This window comes from Chelon labrosus, assembly GCF_963514085.1.
Source record: "Chelon labrosus genome assembly, chromosome: 17".
NCBI classification, from domain to species: domain Eukaryota; kingdom Metazoa; phylum Chordata; class Actinopteri; order Mugiliformes; family Mugilidae; genus Chelon; species Chelon labrosus.
The window spans coordinates 7,066,971-7,092,625 of NC_140350.1; the positions used below are offsets into that span (position 1 = coordinate 7,066,971).

General features: G+C 43.3%; 2 protein-coding genes across 2 annotated transcripts in view; both read right to left on the reverse strand.

Moving 5' to 3' along the window:
* Nucleotides 1–1,809: 1,809 nt before the first annotated feature.
* On the reverse strand, nucleotides 1,810–9,842 carry ca4a (carbonic anhydrase IV a). Its single transcript, XM_084564543.1, is given in 9 exon segments — nucleotides 1,810–3,775; nucleotides 4,391–4,554; nucleotides 4,643–4,709; nucleotides 4,805–4,897; nucleotides 5,118–5,263; nucleotides 5,353–5,517; nucleotides 6,237–6,281; nucleotides 9,559–9,628; nucleotides 9,631–9,842. Coding segments are annotated over 9 exon segments (990 nt in total). The 5' UTR covers nucleotides 9,691–9,842; the 3' UTR covers nucleotides 1,810–3,595.
* A 6,453-nt stretch (nucleotides 9,843–16,295) lies between these two features.
* Nucleotides 16,296–25,655, reverse strand: part of mtmr4 (myotubularin related protein 4) — a 34,404-nt gene continuing 25,044 nt past the window's right edge. The window contains exons 10-19 of the mRNA XM_084565208.1: nucleotides 24,932–25,060; nucleotides 23,843–23,954; nucleotides 23,181–23,376; nucleotides 22,876–23,061; nucleotides 22,485–22,655; nucleotides 21,929–22,083; nucleotides 20,261–21,725; nucleotides 19,993–20,103; nucleotides 19,756–19,844; nucleotides 16,296–18,279 (exon numbers count right to left, since the gene is read on the reverse strand). Coding sequence (XP_084421334.1) covers nucleotides 18,102–18,279; nucleotides 19,756–19,844; nucleotides 19,993–20,103; nucleotides 20,261–21,725; nucleotides 21,929–22,083; nucleotides 22,485–22,655; nucleotides 22,876–23,061; nucleotides 23,181–23,376; nucleotides 23,843–23,954; nucleotides 24,932–25,060 — 2,792 coding nt within the window. The 3' untranslated portion in view covers nucleotides 16,296–18,101. The remainder of the gene's footprint in view (nucleotides 18,280–19,755; nucleotides 19,845–19,992; nucleotides 20,104–20,260; nucleotides 21,726–21,928; nucleotides 22,084–22,484; nucleotides 22,656–22,875; nucleotides 23,062–23,180; nucleotides 23,377–23,842; nucleotides 23,955–24,931; nucleotides 25,061–25,655) is intronic.

The following is a 25,655-nucleotide window of genomic DNA, read 5'->3' on the forward strand; positions in this document are numbered from 1 at the left end:
GGGGGGCAGACCCAGTCCATACCTCCTAAAATCTGCAAGCTGCACAGTCTGCACACTGAATATTAGGACACACTTATTTGTCTGTGTTTGAGCTACAGTTACTGAATAGTGATCCCCTGATGGCACAGGTACATTTTTCTGACTTTCCTTTGTTATGTGTCCACCTCTCTTATCCCTCTGTGAACTGCTGTCTACAGTGGACCAGACTAATCCATATCACTTTCCCAAAGCTGCTGCTCCTAAAAGGGATTACAGTGGTTAACCTATCGCTTAGGCTGACTCTGGCAGAGCGGCCTCAGAGCCAGGTCTGTCTGCTTTACTGACTCCACTTTCATGAGTCTGACACTGGGTGCACTGAGCCACCTCGGCAGCAGCTGATCTCGTCACCTCTTCAGAGATCAGAGTGCACATCAGGATCAGATAAAGACATCCCAGGTTTTGACGTGTCTTAATTTTGACCACGACCTTCAATGCAATAGAAGAGCAAGTGTCGTTGAAAGGGAGAATGAAGTATTTTGAGAGGCTTTTTGAACCCACTGACTGGTCTACTCTGTGAGATCAAAAGGCTTTATGAACCTTTACATTCTTTCTCCTCATTTATCACGTGCTGCATGTAAACAGAGGTCAACTGCTCGGTATAAATGACAGGATATCATTCCCACTGATGGGACATGTATGCTAACAGATATAACAATGTCTGCTCTGTAATAAGTGGGCTCTAAAAAAAAGATGTTAGCAGTTAATAGTCGCTTGCTGTATTAGTATCATTTTTCTAGAATGAAAGCCATTGTGTGCTAAACTCTGAAAGACAAAGCATCATTCTCCTCCGAGTTTAATTTAAAAGAAATTAATGTTTGGCTCATTTTGATCGCTTCCTCCAGATCTTTATCCCCATAAAACAAGATCAGGGAAGGCCTCTGATGCTGGCTGGATGCTGCCCCTTTACCTGGATTTATTTTCCACCGCTGGCTAATGTTACATCAAGACCGCTATAGCTGGCAGACACCTCCAGGAGTTATATCACTGACTGCACAATAACTAGGTTAGGGGGTGTATCATTTGGATTAGAATCAAGTTGATTGGGTTACAGATATTCCTTGGTGACAGCTTGATGGAGAGACACGCACAGCGCAGAATCAGTCAACACGCTGATCAACACTGAGGAGCAGGAAGAAGGAGAGCAGAGGAGAGGCAATAAAGGTGACACTGTTTGTTTTTCTCCGGACCACATGGACAAAGACTGGCTCACTGACCTTTAGCTGCAGCTGGCTATCTGATGGGCTGCTCTGCGTGTCAAAGGGTGGGTCACATTCAATATGAGGATGCCTCTGGTTTCTCCTAGGGAAAATGGTGCCCTTTGTCCCACAGACCCCAGAGATGCAGGGCATTAGTCGAGATGTAGAAGTCAGACTGGCTTAATGGGCGCGGTCTTGCTGGCTGGAAGACTGCAAGTGTCCACTGAAGCATCCTCCCCTTGATCCACAGTCCTTAACTGATCCTTAACTGAATGAGCAGAAGAGTGGGACAGGGAATGAACAGGGGGCTTCAATTCAAGCCATTGTGCATGCTCCCTCAGCCTCCACGCATGCCTATGTGCGAGGCAGCTGTCTTCTGAAGCCTGCCTGTCACAATAAGCCTTTTGATTTTTTAATGCACCTGCAAACTGCCTCCAAAGAGACGAGGAAAGTGTATATGTGCTGTGAGTTTTCAGTGTGTTTGTGTACGTCTGGCATCTTCGAGAGCCAGCTGAATGCAACAATCTCTTGTTCATTGTGTAACGTGAACTGTGCCCAAAAAACGCCTCTATAACATCAAGAACAAGTCAATTAGAAAAGGATTAAAGGATTGGGAACTTTGAGCGGTCTCTGACTCTCCTGACAAAACGAAGCAAACTGAGAGGCTTGTCTGTGTGTCAGAGCCAGGAGACCAGCAACAGAGCCAACACAGTGCGTTCTGATATCAGTTTTCACAGTGCAGAGATGAGGGGGCAGGACTGTCACAGAGGCTAAACACTCTTTTGATCGCCAGCTTAAACTGTGCCCGCGTGAGCAGAAGACGCTGTCGTTAAAAAGGCATGGAAGTAGTTTATTGTTCAGTTTAACACATTCTCCATATTATTTACGACACTTTCAAGCATTACAACCTGACAGTCTCATACACTTGAACATCATACGTAAACCTATAAACTTTGCAATACATAAATAACAATAACTGTGCATCTCATATCAGTATACACATTCAGTATATATATTCACAGCAAAGATATATATCACCTGATGAAACAATGGAAAATACACAGATTCCTTGCTCGATCATCACAATAAATCTTGCTGGAAAATTGCACAGACCTCTCACTAGAATACATAACAAGTCCTCCTGAATAAATGAGCGAGAACTCAGCTGGGGTGTAATTCACAGTCGATAACATTCGGCGCATCCGAGAGCCTGTAATACAAGCCATGAACATGGTCACATGCTCTCACAGATAAGCTCACTGAACTTCATGGGTCAAAACTGGAAAACGGAGTGACTGAGGTGTGTGTGTGTGTGAATTTGGCAAGCATGGTTTTGTGTGCGCAGCTTCACTCCGGCATCTGCGAGCGTTTAGCTCATACTAAACATCTGGAACATCGAGACATGCAGATGCATGCGATTCATGTTTGAGATGCATGAAAAAAAAGACACTGGTATGAAAATACATGTTGGTCAGTTCCTCAAAAGTGATGCTCCCTCTCTTCCCTCTAAAACCAAGCTGCCTCCTCTCACTTTCTGACACACTGTCAGCGTTAGCGTCTCTGCATCTTCGTTGTTTTCCTGCTTCCTCTGATTCTAGGGGGAAAGAGGCTGCAGCTCTGCTCTCAGAACAGCATGCAGTTGTTCTTCATGGAATAAAAGGTGAGACCATACACCCCTCACCCTTGGGTCCTGTGCCAAACCAACTGCTGTGAGAGGGTTCACCTGATAGTAGCGCTGTGTGCGCCCGCACTTTAAAAGAAAAGCCAAACTGCTGACTCTTTTGACCGCTGGCTTTGAAATGGAGCTTGTTTTTATGACTCAGTTCTGCTATTAATAACTCCATGCCGTTCACATGCCCCAATAAGACCAACACATCACGTGTCCTGTCATGGGGCTGACATAGGCAACTCAGTCTGACATTAGCAGAGACTAAATTTACCTGACATTGGACAAGGTGGAAGAGGTCTGAAGTGTGTGAAGTGTGTTGGTGTTTAGGCTGATGCTGTGAAAAATTAGGGCACGACTAAAGGATCTAATGTTGAGTTTGAATCCAGCTGTCACTCTGAGTGCTCTGTAACCTGCTTTATGGCACATTCTTAATGCTGAAATAAGACCAACTGCTTCCCTAAGCATGCATGGATGCTGATCGATCCCTTACAGCACGTTTCGTAAGGCATTCCTTGAACGCCTTTGTCATTTGTGTCATAAGGGAGGAACACCAGGTGAGACATGCCTGCACTACGACGTGGTCCATCATCTTAGCAAACATGCAGTGAAGACGTTGCAAACCAGGGCTCAGCTGATGAAACATAACTTGTTGTGTTCATGGATGTCGCAGTGCAGCACAGAGCGTCTCACTCTAGTTGAGTTGGGACAGTCCCAACGCCGTGGCTACTGCAGCCACAAGGAGGACGGAGCTGGCAAGGATCACTGCACCTCCTGACCGGAACACCTGTCGGCCATTGAGGGGCTGGACAGGCCTGAAGTTTCCCACCATCTGCTTTCCTCCATGGAACTGGACCTCAGAGAAAGCTGCCAGCTGGAGGAGCAGAAGATTCCTATGAACGTGAGGCTCTAGGACTTCATTGAGGTGTGTGAATCTGCTGCTAATGCAAAGTTTTTATCTCAACTAACAACAGTAACTTGAGTTCTTTACTTCAGTCATTTCTTTTTATGTTACTATTTCTCGTCACACTACAAAAGGAAATAAATTCTACTACATTTATGTGACAAATCAAATTCCCAATAAGGGTGCACATTTAGAATTTACCCCTTAAAACCTATGATATGCTTACAACACACTGTGCTGTAAGATTGAAGGAGTGGTTTCCAGTATTTCAGATTGTCAACCCCTGCAGAAAAGTAGTGTCTAGTTGGGGGAGTTGTACTTCTTCTCATATGTATTTTAAATAAATGATTATGGCCAAAGGAGGTAAAATTATCCGTTATTTCAGGGACAAATTATAGAGACAGAAAACTTATGAAAAATTACAATTAAATAAAATAAATTCCTATCATCAGTCACAGGGAAGTAATAATACTACTTCTTCCTTGTCTATGACAATAATGTCAGATCAACCTTTAAATGTGAAAACAGTAAGAAAACATTTAACACAGTCAGGTGCATTCCTTCGGTCTGTTTTGTTATTCTCACCTGATCCATGCTCAAAGGGATGGGGTTCTCAAACAGAGTCCAGATGACAGCCTCAGAGCACCCTGGGGTGGTCAGAGAGCCCTTGTATCGGTAGTAGGAGGTCAGATTCTGCTCAGAGGGGATCAGCTGAGCGAGGGAAATGGAAGGCAGACTAGTGTTGCTGTCTGAAAAGAGAAAGGGCCGCGGATTAAAGCAGAAAGCAAAGCTGTGCAGCCATGTTTTTGGTTGGTCATACTGAACCTCGATGCCTACTTGTAGCTTTGATGCTTTTCAGACTGTTGATGACGGGGTCATACTTGCGGTTTGCACTGTTAGACTTCTGAAAATGTAAAGAAACGCATATCAGAACTGTTCCTTTTTCGCGTTCTACTGTAGTCTGCAAAAATAAATCTCAGTCTGATTTAAAAGAGATACCTCGTAGAAAAATCCAAGAACAGCAATCCCCTCTGGGTCTCTCACGGCTGTATTCAGATCAGTGTAATGGTGCTTCATGTGAACAATGTGCAGCTGTAGAGAAAAGAAATGCCACTATTTTACCAGTTCCTTCAGATGCAGTGTGATTTATTTTGGTAAGAAAATGATCAACAGAATAAATGGGGAGTCTTTTAAGGAAAGGACTTTCTACATCTTTAGTATGAAGGATCTGTCTTGACCTGGCCTTGGCCTATACTTCATAGTCATTTCAGACAGGCTGTGAAGGTTTTGTGGAGGAAGAAGTCTCAGGTACCTCCATGGGATACTGCTCCCCGTCGATGGTGTGCTCCGAGCCGGGCCCTCCGTTTTTGCCCCAGTGCAGGTGAAACTGCACAGCCTTGTAGTTGGTGGGCAGACCTCCGCCAGAGATGGTACTAGGATGAGGAACTCCAACCTGAACTGGAGTGGACACACACAAAGCAAACAGAGCTCACACTACAGCTTCACAGCGCTGACGGCTACTTGATGTTTACTGACAGTCAGCTCACCGGAGTGGCCGTTGTTTTTGATAGTGCCTCTGAAGATCTGCTGGTAGTTGCTGAACTGAAAGGGTGTCAGGCGCTCATCTTTCAGTGTCTTTCTGGTGACGATGTTAATGGGCGACTGGCGTGTCCCTGCACAGTCACTGTTTGCATGGTTCCAATTTTCAGGGGCTAAAACAAGGAAAACACAGAGTTAAAGAAGATGGTCTGATTGCATTACGTTCTGTTTCCATCTTCTTTTTGAGCACTGAGACATCACTTCTCATGGTCCCTAATATTCCTATTTTAGCAGCTTAAAGTGTCCAGACACATTCTCTGCAGGAGTACTGCAAGGATTACTCTTTGGTCCTGTACTGTTCTCTATCTATATATCGCATTCAGGTCAATTAATTCAAAAACATCATGTCAGGTCTCAGATCCATTACTCCTTCAGTTTCAGTAATAAGGTGAAACAATATTCATCACCAAGTGTCCAGTCCTGCACTCTACTTTCCAAAATTCATTGATTTAATCTGAAAAAACATTTTGGAAACAGCTATTTGTGCTTTTACTACTTTTTTTTGACATAACTTTAACATTGAGTCAGTTCAATCCATCTAAAGTGGTTGAGAAGGCTGCACCAGGACACCATCCAATGAATAGATGACTGCACTAAACTTAAATTTGAGCATCTTTACATTGGTGGGCTGTGTGCACAAGAGTAGATCTTAATATTTTAGTATGGCATATAAGGGACTGGCTGTTGACTATATTTCTGACCAGTTAACTCCATGAGTGTGGGTTGAGATCCTCTGGTAAGTGTCCCTTAGCAATTCCCAAGTTGAGGTAAAAAAAAAATGTTGTATAATGTTAGTGTCATTTGAAAAAATAAAAAAGTTAAAAGAGCTTACCATTGCACTGATGATCGCAGGAAAACTGGGACTGATAGCACCAGTCTGAAACACAGACAATGAATTTATCAATACAAGGTTTAGGATCGGTCACTTCCCTCAATTGTTAACCTCAGTGTGACACCAGCAGAATGTGATGTTTCCTTTTGCAATATATGCTGGCAACAGTCCAGCCGCATCACATATATTTACAAGTGTGTCCTTTTATTGATTTTTTTTTTTTTTTTTTGCTGCAAACAGTGAATTGTTCTCTAATTAGGTTTTTCGCTGCCACACCAAAAAAACTTAATACACAGGAACTGTCTTCCTATTCACAAATGAAGCTGATGTTTGTGCTTTATCTTTCCGTGCTATCAGAATATACACAGAGCCAATCTTTTGCGTCGGCGAGGTCCCGTTCTCACATGTTCGTCTGGGGGTTTATTAATATTTCACAATTGGTTTGCATGTTTCTCCTCCTGACTCGGAGACAAATATCTGCAGCTATCTCACAAATCAAATATTTATGAGAAAACACACATGCCATTGAAAAAAAAAAAACCCAGCGAGGATCTCCTGCCCCGTTATTAGAATTGTGTGAGGACTTCACCGTGTGTTTGTGAAGGAAGTCAGTGCTTGTTTATGTCACGCTGCTAAGTCTTTTCCTCCTGCTCCAGCAAGAGAATAGGCACTGAAAATAAACAGAGCCAGGGACAAACATTTGGGGAGGGGGATGGTTAGATGGTTAGATTCAGTGGGGCCATCATTTTTTCATGATTTATTTTCCGTTTTTCTAAATCTTGCCTCGGGGATTACGTGCGTGTGAGTGGAGCGTGGGCTCTGCAGAAGAGAAAGAACTTCCAACTTTGTAATTACTCTCTGTCCTCACAGCCGGGAAGCTGAGCGTATTAAAGGATTATGAGTAATTTCAATCCTTGACTCAATTTTGCCGACAGGTTCTGACAGCAAATGTGTTCTTTTTCAGTACAGCAAAAGACGGGACGTATATCCCATATAAAGGTGGTAGTAAAGCTCACCAGACATCTGTCATGACCTTTGTAGATCATGACAGGATCATAACTGCTCCCATGAAAGGTCTGGCTATTCATTTCTCTGTCCTCTTTGGAACCACTGGTTGAAAGTAACTAAGTATATTTTCTGGAGTCATTTTGTGCCACATTATACTTCTACATTTTTAGTCCACTGCAGTTATTAGATAGCTTTTGTTACTAGTTACTTTAATATTTTTTTTTTTAACATGCAGCTACTGATGTGAAATGCCTCAGAAATAATGACCTGTTAATAGGTTCATTCATCTACATGAGTATATTTATTTGTGAAACTTTTTAAATACCACATATTATTTTTTTAACCCTTACTTCTACCTAAAAGAGTGTTTTCTGATTTAGTATTGCTGGTTTTGCTTGAGTAAATACTTCAGTAACCTTTAAGCTTCCTCTATTAATCAAATATCTATTTCAGTGGCTCACAGTCGCCGCTGCTCATTCCGACCAATCAGATTTCGGTCCGCACAATTCCTGACCAATCAGCGCTCGACTTTTATCTCCGGTGTGGCGCAGAGCAAATTAACAATACGAGTGGCTTTCAATGGGCCGGAGAGATCTGCCGGAGCAAACTGAGGAAGCTGTCAAGAAAGAAACAAAAGGCAGCGAAAAGAAAATAAATGCCGACGCGGACTCCAGACCTGAAAACGTGAATACAGACAGACGGGTCATTTCACGCCGTTGGTCTGTGTGCCCCCTTCTAGAGACAGGCTCGAACTGTGAGCTGTAAAGCGCGTTTCACACGTAAAAAAATGGTAAAAGCAGAGACTGAGACAAATATTCTGTGCCACCTCTTGTACCCTCTCATGCGCCATGAAGCTTCTCCAGCTTCTAGATTTGGCGTCAGTGGAGACTTTTCTCTCCACTCCTGTCGCTTCGTGGAAACAGACATTGTACCGGTCAGGTCTCCAGTCCTCCACTCCTGGGACAAAACTTCTAACTGCCGGCGCTCTGTGCACCTGGCTGTGGGTCCTTGACGTGAAATTATCGGAGAGTGTACTGACTGCTGCTTTTCAGAGAACACAAGGCGCAGCGGCCAAACATGAAATACACATGGTCAATAAATGACTCTTGGAAACATGTTAATATAAGTCAGGGAGGGAGAATTGGTGAAATAATTAGATCCTGTGACTACATTAAAGCGCACACTGTCCCTGATAGGCTTCGCATAATAATGACAACCAATCTATAGTTGCCTCTAGAAAGATTTAACTGGACACATTGAGTAGTCAGATATTAGTAAACAGTTCAATTAGACCACATTTTAAAGACAGAAAAATTGGCCTCGGAGTTAAAAAGAAAACGAGGAAGAGGAGCTTTCCTTCTCCTTCCACATGTGCGCTCTTGTGAACCGACTAACTTCAGTCAGTCAGTCAGCAGCCGCTGCTAATTTACTCCTCTAGAGTCCCGGAGCCAGATCTTTGTGCATTTCACGAAATTAAACGCCTCACTATCGATCGCTGTGAATTTGGAGACGTTGGCGCACGGCGCGTCTCTCTGCGGCAACAAGGACGCAAACGGCTATGATTGGCTCAGCGTGGAGCAGGTGCACCAGAGAGAGAGAAAAAGCGAGAGAGAGAGGGTATCCGACACAGACGCACAGAGGCTCTGAAGGAATCTCGGCTCAGTCAGCTCTGCCTGCTTGCAGGGTCCCTGTAGCCCCTCATGCCCTTGAGCGGGCTGCTCAGTGGTCTAAATAATAGGTGCAGACGAGCCCGTCGGACACACGGACAAATGCCCGGTGCCACATCAGCGTGATGGACAGGGCAGGCAGGTTCTGGGCAGCCTCGCTTTCATCTGGGGAGCTTCTCTTTTTCTTTTCGATTCTTTTTTAAATTTTTTTTTTCTCTCTCTCTCCTTAAATTCGTGGAATTCTGCAACATATCAACTTTTTGATTTAAATGTGGTGGTCATCACGTTTGGAAAACAACTGGTAAAAAGCCAACTTCACCCTGCTGGTCTCAAGCTCTCTCGCGTTTAGTCGTAAAATTAATTACATATTCGAGCTCACATGAACTTGGATATTTAAAATGAGCCAATGCCAAAATTAGATGTGAAATATCAAATATCACACCGCTGAACGATTCGACCAGAAAGATCAAACAGATACTAAAAGATTGCCTGAAATTCTACAAAGACAGAAAAGGTTGCAGGAGAATTATTCGGTTCATTGTCGTATTTCTTTCACTTTTTTTCCATTTAGGATTAATGCAAGGCCACTAGAAATGAAACTACTAAAAATAAATATATTCTGCAGCTATGGATGAGAGCAGACTTACCTCCTGCTCCTGTACAGATTGTCCATAAGGATGCCAGGAGAACGGGAAGGATTAGCTGCTGCATTTTGGAGCGTCTCTGACTCGACCAGGAGAAGGCAACACAACGACTCGTTTTTTCCTATGTGATCGCATTCTTGCGGGGGGTCTTATACTTATCTATCACCATACCCCAACAGGAAAGAAAGAGTGGCCCCTCCCCCTTCGGGCTTCGTTTCTAATAAGCTCTGTACTGATAAGAGCTCCGGTGAGAAGGGCCTATCAATGGGCTCCCGGTGCGCGGAAGCCGAATGTGAGGCAGGCTGTGGTGGTGTTGATTGGGGCTTCCTCTGGAAAATCAGATGCAGTTAATGATCAATGCGGGCTGCTGACTGCTCCACAGGTAGCTGAAGGTGGCCTTCAGAGGACCAACCTGGAGGCAGGGGGCTGGCACACAGGAATATTCTCAGTAGTGGACTAAACCTTTCACCTCAGGGTTCTACCTCATTAATTCCTTTACATTTAAAGGTAGAAATAACACAAGATATTCCACATCAGCTTAATCCATCTGTTAACTGAAGCTATGATGTTTTAAAATGCGTGAAATGTTCAAACTCACCCTGTAGGCTGCACCATTCAGTTAGAAGGAAACCTTGTGTTTTATTTAAACCATTTAGAACATAATGAACGATTCAAAAATCTAATCCTATAATTATATTTTGTTGAATATCTGGGCCCCCTCCCTTACTGATGACGTTTGTCCATGGTTCCCTTGGTTCTACATGCATAGGGTTATGAATGAATGAATCACTGGGTGAAACACTGAAGCAAAACTACTCAGTGGTCAGAGGCTGCAGAGAGGATGTGAAATGGGGCTAAAAATAATGAAACATAGAGCGAAGATGCTGCAAGAATAGAGACTGAGAAAGGAATGAACACGCTCCTCCTTCAGCCGTCTCATGCAGACACACTCAAAGAGAAACTGCCTCTTACAGGGTTAGGGTGAAGGCAGCTGATCGTGTAAGATCAGAATAAATTCATTCATTCATTCATTTAACAAGTCTTCTAATACGGACACACAGCAAACCTAATCATCCAGACCAGCTGCTACAACTGCTGAATGAATGAATACATGGATAGGTGCATGCGTGTATGGATGCATGAATGAATGAATGAATGAAAGTTGTAATCCATGCCCCCCTCAGGCAGGACCGAGCTGGAGAAAGAGTCTGAAGATGAGGAGGACAGAACAATAATAGACCCTGTGGAGTAGAAGAATGATATTCATGTTATTAAGCAGATTATGAACTTTCACTCTGAAAGGTTTTATGTTTCACCTCATCCAGCAGCTTCAAACAAGGACCACTTATTCTAATGGTAATATATGAGGAGTGAACTAGAAGAGATTCTGTCTCTTTGGCAGAATTTCCTGATGGTGTGAGTCTGTGGAAAGTTTACAACTAAACGTGTCGGTGTAAAAAGCAGTCCTTCACATCAAGAGGTCCTCAAACCAAATAAAATGTGACTGGAAAGGCTGACACTTGCTAAATTTAATCTAAGTAGGCTAACTATTTGGACAGTGATAGACTACTTACCTATGATAATGCCTCCTCCACCTTCTTTACAAAAGGATGAGCCGAGCACAATCAGTGAGTGCGTTTGTCTTTTGTTTGTGCAGATGGGATAAACAGACTGAAGACGGCTTGTGGAGACAAAACCATCACTTCAAGCAGACTCCCTGCTGAGTGCTACACCCTCAGAGGGAGCTGGCCAGTCAAATCTCACCCTCATCAGATGTGGCGTACAAATGTGCAGATACATGGAGCTGTATTTTCATGTAAGCAGTTAAGAATGTTAAATTATTGTGAAAGGAGAAGTAGCGGCTCGTTCACTGTTAGTGTCGTTTATCACTGTCAGTGGAAGGAGAGCTGGTCACAGCCGCTCAGACGGGAGAGGGGGTCCTACCTTTATCTGGGATTGATTTCTGGTTAGGTTCAACTCAGATAATGACTGCAGCACATACCTGAACCCAGCAAACACAAAAGCATTGATAAGACAAGTCACAGCTGGGACCAAGTAAAAATAACATAAACAAACCCTTTTTACTCAGCTTCTATTATAAAGTCCTTTTCTCTTTTTACGTAGCTCCTGAAAAAAACGCCTGATTGTGTTTCTTTATTTGTTGTGTTAATAGCGCATGAGGTTTTCTTCTTCACAAGAGAGGTCAAACTCCCAAGATCCACCCACTTCTTTGGTATACAATGATTTGCGTTATTTTGCCTTTTGTTACATCATTTGCATTTGCTGTCAGACATTTATTTAGTGGAGACTGAAATAAAAGAAGAACTAGTGTTGCACATAGGTCTGCAACCGTAAACGCGCAGCCAAAAAGACTCAAGCAAAGAATTTCTAATGAATCTTTTCTTTCATGAGAAAACACAACATTGCTGTGTCACAAACTCAGTTTAAAATTTCTGAAACAGAACATCAAAGGGTTAGCTGATAAGAAAAACTACAGCAGTCTGCAAAGGGCTGTCATAGGAGCTGTGTCAGCCAACTGGTAACAGGTCCGAAATAAAAAGTACTTCAGATCAATCGATAAATAAAGTGGCAGCATAATCATAATAACAGTAACTGATGAGGACATTTAAAAACATATGGCATGGATCTTGTGTCATATGTCAACTTGACAAAAAGGAGTATTAACAAAGTTAATCTACTTTCAGATTGTATACTATATGGTTTGTAGAGTGTTAAGGCATCACTTTAAGACCTACATGATTTGCTAATTCGGACGTACAGCTGGTCACAGCTGGTCAGACAGGGTTGGCCTATCTGGGACAGATTGCTGGGAGCTAGAGATAGTTGATGACTGCAGCAAATACCCAAGAGCAGAATCACAGAGGCAGTGATAAGATTGGACCAGTGGAGAATATACTGTACATTGATCTGGCACCCCATAGTAATGATACTCCTTGATGTCAGCAGCCATCCCCAGCAGGATGCAGCCTGACACAGACACACACACAAAAATGATTTAGGAACAACTAAAAAAAAAACATTAAGAACAGCACAAGGTGTTGACCTGGCCTCTAAAGTCACTAGATCCCAAACTGATCAAGTATCTGTGGGATGATCCACAGAGGCCCCTCCCCTCAACCCATAGGACCCAAAGGCCCCCACTAACAATATTCTGTTGCCAGACACCACAGGACACCCTCAGAAGGACCATGTCCATTCTCTGATGAGACACAACTGTTTTGGAGGCACAAGGGAGACCTACACAATATTAGGAAGGTGATTATGTAATGCCTGATCTGTGTATTTTATCCTATAATCAATGTAAAACCATCAAAAGTACGCACTATACGTGGCAATGTGCACAAAATTGGACAACAGCTGCTTTTCTCTTTCTGTTCGATTGCAGAAAACATCTGATTATGTGTTTCCACTGTGTTCAAACACAGGTCACACTGCTGAATACTGCCCTCTCTAAATGCTGGTGCCTCAGCTTTGCATTAACATAGAATGACTCACAGTGGTCCTGTGTGGTTTTTCACATTTAAAAAAAAAAAAAAAGAAATATAGAATATAAACATTCCTAGTGTAAATGTCCTTTGTTAAAGGGAAATAAAAGAAATGTTAAGTCAACTTCTCTGAGCATGAAGACGATGGTGGAGTTGTCCCCTCATGATGAATAAAAACGGAAGTATCTGCCAATGCAAAGAAAGCAGCATTAGCTCAAGCAACAGCAAGTAATGATGAAACAAGCAGAAAAAAACATCAGCTCTAATACATGCACATGTTCCAGCAAAGGTATTATTTGCTGGCATTTGTATTATTTGAATTATTTGCTGCTCTCATGGTCTATAATGTGGGGGGCAGACTTAGTTTAGTTTTTGAAGTTGCTGCATTCGTTTTTCCTGACATGCTACAAGCAGAATTAATATAAATGTAAGAGAGCGATGACCTACAGATGTACCAGCCAGCTTGACACTGCAGCGGAATCTCAACCTGCCGCAGACGGTTTTTGTTTGGTCTCTTCATGGCTCTTTCTATACAAACTGACCTGGTCAATCTGCTGTGCAGTGCAATTAGTTTGCGACACTTCAAACGGGAGAAGTGTGCGGTCAGGAATTTCTAATGTGTGGTTGACGTTGTGAAAGGGTCCATTTTAAACCAAACTTTTGCAACTTAGAAGTGCAACTAAGAATTGAAAAAGCAAATAAAATGACAGGTCAACTAAGTCAAATAATAATACAGCAGTAAACAGAGACGTTTGGTTTCACGCAAGAACATAAATCCCAGTCCACCGCCCAACATTTCACATCCCTCCTCTGATCCTTTACAGTAAAAGGAAGGGAAGCAGCATCGTTCTAGCCTTGGGTTAGTTCTTGTAAGCTGCCCACTTAAAATCGACTACCTCCTCATTTATTAGCGTTCCAGGCCTGAATATGTAACTGTGCTAATCCACACGTTGCTTTGGGGCTGCATTTAGCAATATGGCCACAGTGGGGTAGAAAAAACTCCCAAGCTAACCCATAGCTGGTTAACAAACAGTTGGCTTCTCTCTGTAGTTGTCATTTTTAACTTTTCACCATTTGATTGTCAAGATAAACTTCTGTGTAAAATGATTCCTTAATAAAACATTTAAATTGTTTTGCTTTCTGAAAAACTGGGTCATCTTTGTTTTGTCTAGTCTAACTGCTCTTCACACCGCTGCAGTTTCTTTCTATGTTATGATCGGCCTGACTTGTTGTTATCAGCGGAAGTGAATCTAAAGTGATGTATGTGTCTATAATGTAAATATATAAAGACTTAGCCACCCAAAGGTCACTGAGGCCTGACAGTGTGAGTGATGGCTCCAGACAGAGGAACACTCAAAGACACTCCGACCTCAGAGGCTCACATCTAAAAAAAAGGATACTAATTTTTGGGCATCAAAAACTGTCCAGTCAGTGCTAAGCTTTGCAAAATAATCCCCAAATCTCTCTTCAACTTTTCCCCAGCAGAGTTCGAGCTGTCACCTTTATTTTCTTTCAGAGTGGAAACCTAGACTACCCTCGGCTTGAATTATTGATCATGCTGAGCGAGTACACCGGGGGGACGTTAGCAGAAGTTTCTCCTAAAAACCACAGATTAGCTTGAATTGCTCTTCTTCAAAATTTTGCTAGTAATGTGCTACGACCTCAAGAACTGGAAGTGGCTATGACGCGCGCTGTACACTGTGTGTGTGTGTGTGTGTGTGGCTTGGACGCATTAAGGACATAAAACATAATGGTGCAAATTTGACCTCAGGTTCAAGAATACATGCGCAAGGGAAATGATTGTCGATTCTCAAGAAGAAGGAACTTTACCCATGCTTCACCTGAGAAAAAGGAGAAATTAAGAAATTAAGAAATCAGTAAAATTAAGTAATGATCTTCTTATTACATTGGTTCAAAGTACTGGTCTTGTTGCTGGTTCAAGTCTTTGCTTCTTATTCCACCTGGTGGACAAATTCAAGAAACGCACCAGGGTGTCCTGTCTAACTTCAAGTCGTCTCAAATATCCGTTTCTCTTACGGTTGCTTGAATGTTTGACATCTGTGTAGAGTTTTTTTTGTTTTTTTGTTTTTTACACTGATCTAAGCTCAGCATGCTTTGGATCACAGCTAACTGCAAACTGTAGCTGGTCCAAGTGTAGATTATTTTTGTTCTCTGTGTGATGGGTGTTTTATCCATCACAAAAACAAAATGAAACATGAGTCAATAGCATATCTCCACTACCTATGTTTATGAAAAAAAGGAAAGCATTCTGCTAACTACCTTTAATTTTCAACACTTATGCATATTTATATAACCAACATAGCTGTCTAAAAGATTTCTAATGTCCAATGAAATAACACAGTGGTAAATGAGCCTGTGGCAGTATTGCAGTGTTTCTATATTTTGATTATTATGAACTAGTTGTCTGTTACACATATCTGGATCTGAAGTCAGAATGATAAACAGTCATTCATTCATTTCTTGTAACCGCTTGTCCTGTGAAGGGTCGTGGGGGGGCTGGAGCCTATCCCAGCTGTCATCGGGCGAGAGGCGGGGTACACCCTGGACAGGTCTCCAGTCTATCACAGGGCTAACACAGAGAGACAGACAACCATTCACTCACATGCACACCTACGGCCCATTTAGAATCACCATTGAACCTAACCAGCATGTCTTTGGACAGTGGGAGGAAGCTGGAGTACCCGGAGAGAACCCACGCAGACACAGAGAGAACATAAACAATGAATTGAAATCATATTGATAAATTGAAAGGATTGAGAAGGAGCTGCCACAGTGAGCTGTTGGATGAAAAGCTGCAGGAGACATGCTGGGTGGCTCCAACTTCTCAGAGAGGTAACCAACTCATTTTACCGTATCCTACTCAGACTGACGGATAAAAGGACAGCTATTGACAGACTTCTGGGAATTGCAGGGTTTGTAGAATTAAACTACATTTGCTGTGACCACCAGTGACTACAGGTGTCTGCAAATCAGCCAAAATGAAATATTCACCTATTACAAGTATATGATGCCTCTGAAATGTACTGAACTACATTCATACAGTAGAATCAAATACTTCAATGAAAGTGAAGTTACCTCAGATTCCACAGTACTTGAGTCAAGTGGTTTTCATCCTCTCCATCCCGGTGCTCCACCTGGCTGGGGTCTCTAGTGACCTTCATTACTCTTTTTGTCTTGGAAACATTCAGTGTTAAACAACTTCAGTCAAAGTATTTGGACTTGTTTTCATTTCATATTCATTTACAGCCTACCCACTGAGTTCCCTGCACTTGAACTGATTTTTCAGCATCATGTACCTGATTTGCAGACACTGCTTTTGATGCAATGATATTACAAATCTAGAGTAAATGCATGGTACCTTTGACTTATTTTCCAGAACAACAATAAAATGACAAAACAGGAAAACTGATGCATGATATGATCTTTTATTTTAACCCATGGGATTTAACTTTTACAGTGCATTTCTTTACAACAATTATTCATTAAGTGACAGGTTTTAGCCACCACTACGGATCAGATAACTATGTATGTTACATTTTTGAGCTCCTCTGAAAGATTTTGACTTCATAAACACCGTGCAAAAAATCCCAAACGTTATACGACGGATAATCACAAAGGTTAACTAATTCAGTGATATCCAATCATCCGTTGACATTGTTAGCCTTGTTATGAAACCATCCGTTCATCTTTAGTCGTCTCAGTGTTATTAAGCAGCTATCTGTACCATTAAACATACAGAGAGGTGGCCAATTAGAAACCTGCTGCATCCATTAGAAAGAAAAAGGCTTCAAAAATAGACAAAACGAAATATGGCACTATTGTCTCAAGAACAACCAGTAGACACAAACACATTTTTTAAAAAGGGGACTTCGGCCAAACTCCCCGAACAGAACAAAAAACGCCAAGCACTCTGTTCAGTCTTTATCCGAGCAGTCTGTACTGCCACTTAACAATTTGAGAAGGAGTCATCAGTCAGATGGACATCAAGCTTTACGTGGACACTGAGCCATTCAATCACAGAAATCTCAACAGAAACCTTTAGGAAGTTCCCGCAGTCACATCACAGAAAACCAACAGTACCTTCAAGCTACTTTTCCCACCTCAGAAGAAGACTTTCCTGAAACATGCCATCTCCCACGGTCCTCTTCCTCTCCACACACATTGCACAAAACGACCACACCGTGCAGTATCAGTCCGTCCACACACACCTCTCAGAGCGTCGAATGTTGCAACATGGCTATACTGGAGAAAAGCATTGATAAAGACAGAACCACATTGACTGTGCATATACATCATTTTTGAGAACATTGCAGCAATGAACATATATACGACCCGCCAAATGCGCACATGAGCATAAACTCGATCCAGTTACCCAATACATGTTACATTCAGGCTCCAAGAAAAAAAAAAAAAAAAAAGATGCAGTGGCAAAGTAAACAGCAGATTTCTCCCTTTTGCTCAAGTTTGGTCTCAAATTCCCTCAAAGACACGACAGCTAGTAGTGCACAAAATAAGAATACAAAATTAGACTTTTAAATACTGTAGCAGCAATTCTTTTCTTTTAAAGTTGAAAGCCTCCAGTAGTACAGGTAAAGGCTTTGGAGTCCCCGACATGTGGAAGGGTGAGCGATTGTCCTCTGAAGTGCGAGACGGTGTTTGTCGGGAGGGTGCAGGTGTTTGGTACTAAAGGTGGATGGAGATGTGTCTCGGACAGGGCACCGCCAGAGGACCGAGCTGTGTGGAGGCAGCAGGTCGCTGCAGCGCTCCAGGCTCAAAATGTCTTTGAATGCATGGGGTTTGTTCAGCAGAAACCCCACCAACATCACCACCACCTGCCTCGAACTCAGACCTTCCAGTCTCTCAGTGCATCTCCGCTTCAAAACCGAGCCCCCCAAAGAGTAACAATTCTTCCTCATCCCCCGCAGCCAAAACTACAGCAGATTGGGGTTACAACAGGGCTCATCGGTCCGAAAATGAGCAGGACAGAGCCGAGGCGCGCCACGCTACACGCCGTCTCTCTCAGCTGGAGGCTGTGGCGATGGCCTTTTTGAGCTGCTGGCTGCGGATCTCGCGCGTGCGGCACTCCAGCAGCTGGTCGTGGCAGGTGTTGCAGACCAACACCGGGTCATACAGCTGCTGGTCTGGGATGGGCAGCTTCAGATGACAACAGTCTTTACAGAACACATTACCACAGTTCCTGAAAACAGAGAACACGTAGACAAATTATTCTATTTCATTTAAAAAAAAAAAGGGCAAAATGAAATGAAATATAAACTAGACTAAAATAAAAACAAAGAGGAGGGTTTCTGGAGTAAATTATATCCCGATCTGTACATTTAAAGGCCACAGACTAAAGAAATGAGAAATTGTAAAGACATTTTGAACAGAAGATTTCTGCTGAGTGAGAGACTGAACATTTAAATATGTTTACTAGTAATGATACCACTCAATGATTTACAAAGGAAATCTGCTCCTTAAATTAGTTTAGTTACATATAATCTAATCATTACCTACATTTACTATAGCCTACATGTTATGCATAGTATATATGTATTGTATATGTATTGTATAGTTATAATCCAGAGTTACGATTTTATTTCCCAGTTTAAGACAAATGTCTCAATTTCTTAGGGGAGTATCTAAACTGTAGCCAAAGAGCCGTTGACTGTGAAACTAAAGCTTGGGTTATTGCCTAGAAAATGAAAAGCAAGAGAAAAAATGTGCCTTCTAACTGCAGCCGGCTGCTTTGGCAGCTTAATGCAAAAAACGAGTACAAAGAGAAATGGAAATTGAAAAACACAGCCAGTGTTTAAAGGAAAATATTAAAGTCTGATGGACAAGTGATAAATGGATGCGATTAGCTTCATTAGTAAATGTACAAACCTGGATGCTGCTAAACTCGGAAGGAATTCAACATTTGGAAAATGTACTTATTTCTTCTTGATAAGACTTATATGAAAAGAGCGTGTTTTAAATATGATGCTAGAGCAGCAGCTGGTTAGCTTAGCACAAAGACTGAACAGAGGAAACAGACGGTATCTTTTAAAGGAAACAAAATCTGCCTACTGCTACTGCACTTGGCTGTATTTTGCTTTTTGCCAAGAAAGCAAAAGAACATATTTACATACATATTGAATAATTTAATATATAAGCATAAATATTTCTTGCTTTTCCATAATTCACATTATTTTATTCATGGTTAGACACTTCTTTTTCTCCTTCATTATTTTGTGTTGTTGAAACTTGTGACCTACATTTAATCAACTATTTAATAAATAAAACAAAATGACTATCAGTTACTAGACTAGAGTAAACATGTCCCAAAAACCCACTATGGATCACATTCATGAAACACAACAGTACTTGTGGAAATAAACAAACTATTCTCAGCATATAAGAGACTCTCCTGGAGGCTTACTTGTCAACTATTTAAAAATTAGCTATTTAAAAATAAGTAGACAGCACATTCTTCCAATGTGTATCTAGAACAGTGCATATTTGCTCCAGTTATTCAATCACTGTGTTTGTGGACAAACTGAAGAAAAGACCCATGACATTCAACACCCAAGCTGTTTCTCCTGTATCTTTCTCATTAGTGAGGACATGTGATATTTATAGACAGCTTCTTTGTTCTTGTGCTTATTCGTGTAAGAAAACCAGAGTGAAGCCCAACCTGCAGTGGTGACGTCTCTTGGCTATCCAGAACTCACAGTCACAGTTGAAACAATGGGAGGCCATGTGGTCGGGCACCCACCTCGTGACCTACACACATACACACAGACAGACATCTATCAGAACAGTGTGCGATACTAAGAGGAGCTCCTGGCCATGCAAGTGAAGGGGAGGAAAGAGGAGGAGGAAGTGGAGACACAAGCTATTTATTAGGCGATGAAACTGAAAGGATGCTGACCTCTGTGTCCTTGCGCTCCACTCGATCCCAGCTGCCCTCAGACAGACGGTCCTCACTGTGGGTGGACAGAGAATCCTCCTCGTTGCTGTTGTCTGACTCCCGCAGACATGTCTGAACCACAGAAAACAGAGTGAGGTCAGGAGACAGACAGGAATAAGAGAACATTTCTGGAAATAACATGCAGTAAATATTTAAACTGCAGACAGGAAAAAAATACTTCTATCACTGGCTGCTAACTTTAATGTCCTCACTGTGAAAAGGTACTCACAATGTCATCCTCGTAATCGATGTCTGGCTCTGAGGGAGGGGTGCCGTACTGTTTACTCTCCAGTCTCATCTGCAGCGTTCGCACCTGCTGTCGCAGCACCTCCACCTCCTGCTTGTAACCTGCTTCAATCTGTCGCAGTCTCTGCTGCACGGCATCCATTGGCACCGGCAGCCCGTCATCATCCAGGTAAGCTGGGGCCTGGGGTGGAGGAGGGGAGCTGGAAGCAGAGGGTGAGGAATAGGACACCGGCAGGAGCTGGTGGCCTGCCAGGGAGTAGCTGTTGAGGGCAGCTGCGGCGGGACCACACAAGCCAGCGTAGCCTGCACTCCTGGCGGCAGACAGCCATCCAGGCTGCAGAGGGCTGCTGGGGCAACACAGAGCCTCCCTGCGACAGCACTGGGAACCATTAGCGATGGCAAAGCCCTGGGCTCGGAGGAGTTTACTGGCAAGTTTACGGCTCTGCAGGGCCCGGCTGACACCAGAATGACTGGCACTGTTATAGGCGGACTGGACCAGTCCTTGGACACTTTCCCAGTGGGAGCCGAGCAGAGACAAGTTTGTGAGCTGGCTCTGGGAGATGAGATGACGAGCCGCTAACTGAGTGCAGTCTACAGGAGCTGCTGCTACCGGTACCACACGCTCTCTTCCTTTAACTACATCTGTCCTCATGTCTTCTTTCTCCTTTTGCGGTTGAACCTGTGGCTGCAACTCAGGCTGCTCCTCATCATTTACATGATTCTGGGTAAGATCCTGGGTCACTGTGGAAGGCAAGGTTGGGGGAAGTTCTCCCTCATCTGTGAGAGTCTCAGTGGAGTCCTCCATATGAAGGAGTGGTGTTAGCTGCTTCAGAGCCAGCAGGTTGGCAGATTCTGGGAGGCCGTTTGCTAAACCATCAGTGTGTCCGTTGAGTAGTGAAGTGGGCGTGTTGGCTGCAGGTTGAGCGCTCTTACAGGGGAGAGGTAAGCACGGCTCTGATTCATGAGTGGGTGACGTGCTACTCTCAGCAGTCCTACATGGGCTCTCAGCCTCCAGAGGAGGTGGTGGGAGTGGAGGGTTTGTGATCTGAGGCAAAGCTTGCTGGAGGACCGGAGTGGAGAAGGCAGTGAGAGCGAGTGTTACGTCCTTACTGAGAGCAACAGGGGGAAGGGGCAGAGAGGGCAGGGGCTGTGTGGTAAGACAGGGCTCTTCTGGTGTGTCTTCAGAGAACTCTGCATCTGGAACACCCTCTGGAGTCTTAGAGGGACTCTGATCTACACATTGTCTCTCACCACTGTCCACTCCAGGGTCAGATAGGTCTTCATCAGGACTGTCTGCAGAGGTTTCTTCCATGGCAGGTGAAGGCTCCAGTGCAGAGCGACCCTCCTGGCAGTGCTTATTAAGATTGGGGTCGCTGGACGTACGTGTCAGGGGAACCCCGTTCTCAAAGGCTGACAGCAGATTGTCCATGGAGCGAGTCTTGGGAAGTCTGGAAATCAGAAGCACATAAGGATTTGATTTCATCCACAAGTGTAGAAATGGCAATAATACAGTTCGCCTTTCGGGACCCTAGAGGGCAGTCTGACTCTCTGTAACATAAGGGGCGGTGAATTTTGACTCAACGTACACCTCCTGTTGGGGACAACTAAGAACAGTATGTGCTGGACAGTATCAGATTAGCATTAAACAAACCTGTCCAGGGAACGGGAGGTGAGCTCGTCTCCTGTGACGCATGGGGGGAGGTAGAGCTCCACAGAATCATCCACAGCAGTGCAGGGGGAGGAGGTGGGCAGGTAAACAGCTGTCCACAGCTGTAGTGCCCGAGTATGGCAGACTGGCTGCAGCACCTAGCAGACACACAAGTGACAATCCCACTATGTCAATATAAAGTAATGACTGTATGTGTTACGTCCTAATTTCTCCTATTCTTTGTGAACAAATGTGTATAGTCAGTAGTATAGATTTGATCTTGTGCTTTCTTTCATTAAAGTTTGAAGGTTAAAACTGGAGTCATACTATGCATTAATCAAATCACTGATTCTGCTGAGGATCAAAGAGAAGTAAGGCAAGAGATATGGAAATGTATGCTATGGTGCTAAAATACTGTTCCATGCATCAAACCAACTACTCCTCACTAACTAAAAAGCTCAGTGGAAAACAGTACGAGACAAATTCCATCCATTGCAAGTGCATTTAAGCGGTAATTCTACTACATAGCATGGGTAATACTGTACAAACTGGTCAGTACCATATCATGACTGGGGATGTAGAGGAAGTTCTGGAAGTTCTTGTTTCCAGTGCGAAGCAGGGACCAGACTGAGCAGGTGCGTTTGTAGATGTTCTTCGCCTCCCTCTCACGAGCATTGTTGCACAGAAATGTTCCGTAAAGACACGAGTATGTGTGCTGTACCAACTTGACCTGGGAGGAGGACACATCAGTAGCATTTATAGCAGCAACAATGTAGAGTATTTCTCACTCTGCCATTTCTGTGTGACACCTGAACTATATTTGTTCATTAAATAACATCTAGGGTTAAACTGCTTCACGTTTACAGTTTTTTTTGGTGAACTGGTGATAAATGTATGCACCATTATTCTGAAAAAGACAGACACAGGTATAGTGCTGTACCACCACCTACCAGGAAGGCCTCGTTGAACTCAAACAGACAGGGGAACTGTTTGAGCAGCTGGTGCACACAGTCCAGCCACTGTAGGAAGACGGGACACTGCTCGCTCACATCATCAGCGTTCTCCTGGTGGCCACACCTATCCCCAAACTTATGGCCGTAATCCAACCACTCAGTCTCCACAAGCACCTGGAAACCCTGTGGATGACGCAGTAGTCAGTAAACTATGCTTTCATACTGCGTTTATAAGAACGTGGCCACATGTGACCTAAAACTAAATGTATCTAAAAGAAGACATAAACAATGCAGACGCTCACCTCTAAAGTCCTGTAGTAGGGGTCCAGCAGGATCTTGGCAAGGGCTACGATCTGGGGTGTGCGGTCCCATCCATCTGAGCAGTGTACCAGGACAGGACGGCCTTCCCGTTCCACTGCCGAACATACCAGCGTGGCTGCCTTCAGCATGACAGACAGGTGCTGCAGCCACCGAGTGCTTTCAAGTGCTGAAAGCCAGCTGGAAACAAGAGGGATCTGATTAAGCAATCTATAACCCCCAAGTGATGTGATTGAGCGGCCAGATACAGAATAGATACATGAGCTTGGGTCACACTGGGTGAAGGACACCCATATCCCATATCTCTGGAGGCCTCTCTGCATCATTACACGTTAGATTAACAACACGCTTTAAAATAACAAGTGACATCAGAGCAGCTGGGTTAACCTATACACTGTACATACAACCCATCATGTAGTATGCACACAGCCACAGATGTTAAAACAGATACCCATAACACACGTAGGCACTGGTGATGTGCAGACAGACAGCTGGCCGGCACAGCAGGAATGAGACTAGACTGTGGCATCGTTCCCATCTCTGTGTGGTGCTGCCTTACCGTTGGGTGAAGCCATTAAAAAGGAGAGGGAGGGGGAGGTGCAAACGAGGGCAGAGACGCTCAGAGGGAAAGGTCAAACGGACTTACTTTCCTGGATCTGGGATCTGACTGCAGACGGTCCTGAGAGCCTGGAAGCTGTTTCGGATGGCATGGATGTTGGCCATACCCATGAACATTACCTCACAGTTGGGGTAGTACTCTAAATAAAAACAAACAAACACCTCTGGTGAAGGACATATGATAGAAACAATGTTTTTCTTGTACGTTACAGAACCATCATGCAACATTGGTAGTTTTAGTGTGTACATCTTCATATGAGTCCTTTAGAAATGAAATCCCATCATTAAAAGCGACTGTTTACAGCCACTGATGCTAGTCATCCCGTTTCATTCTTCAAACTGGACTATTATAAGCTAAGATCAATACTTTAGCTCCGGAGGAGCTTACTAACCACACATGACTTTCTAGTTGCATGTGGCTTTTGCAAAACTGATGAACCTTGTGTGAAGTAGAACGGAGTGAAACAATGATCAAGTCAATGTCACTGCAGTATTATGCTGCCAAATACAACAACGACTGTGTGAGAAAAGGCATCTAACATGTTAGATAGCAAATGTAGGTTGCTAGTTTGGAGGTTGTTTCCCATAGAGAGGGGGATTCTGAAAACAGTAAAACACAGACAGGATGGGGAACAAATGCCAAATGAAATACGGGGCCAATGGCAGGCTTTATCTCTCAACTGTGTCCATCCGGTGAGTCAGACTACTGGATGCCTGACAAAATTGCGACCAATATTTAAGCTCTCCAGGTATGTTTAGTTCTTCATTGTCCCAAAAAATATCAGGATCCTCAGTGGGATGTTTGACACTCAACAGCTCATTACTAGCTTTGTAGACTGTGTACAATGGGTTTATCAGAGCTTTTTGCTGGAAAAAAAAGACAAATAATATCAAAATCTGTTTCTTGAAATGAGGTTAATGAAAGTGGAATCTGCAGCCTGTAAAACTAATGAAAAGCACCATGGAGCTGAGGTCCACCAAGTCCTACTTTATTTCTGAATGAGTTTCTTCTGCCTGCTTTAATCACTCAGTAGAATCACACACACTCGGGATGATGTTTTCATCGATGACTAAAAACTTTCATTCCATTATTCACAGACTGTTTGAGCACGCTAACCTTCACATTCACAGCCTCCGCCCTTGGCTCGGTTAGCCACTGCAGCAGTGTATGAGCGAGCATCCAGAATCAGCAGCTTCTGTGGCACAGTGTTGTCATCGCAGCCAGGGCCACCAGTCAGAGAGGAGTCTGGGGAGACAGGCGGGGAGACAGAGATATGATTTTTATTGTTGTGAGAGGACAGTGTTACCAGAATCGACCTGCTGGGGAGAGGAAGGGAACAAAGGCATAAAGGGACAAGGAGGGAGTAAGGGAAGAGCAGTGGACATGATAAACAGAAACTGATTCAATTTGTAACTTACTGAAAATCAGTGTTTCCTCCCGATGACAACACCATTATGTCACTATTGGTAACAATAATAAGTAAAGAGGCCTGTTTTCAACTGATACCACGGAGAAAGACAAGCAATTACTCTGAGACTGAAATTTAACTACTTCTCTCTGCACTCGGTCAGTGTTGTGCTGACACTCATTTTTCAGCCTGTTGTTGTGGATCTGTGTATATAATTGTGTTAAAGCCCCTTAATAGTAACCTTTGGATATCAGACTGATTATGTAATAACATTAATGGATAATGCATTCACATGGGTAAGAAAAACAACTACGGACCAGAAATGTGATTTAATGCTAATTAATCAACCATTGTATAAACTGGTGATGACGTATTTATAGAACAAGTTGCATGTGTGGAGATGAAAATAAAAATGGTGTATCGCTTGGTATT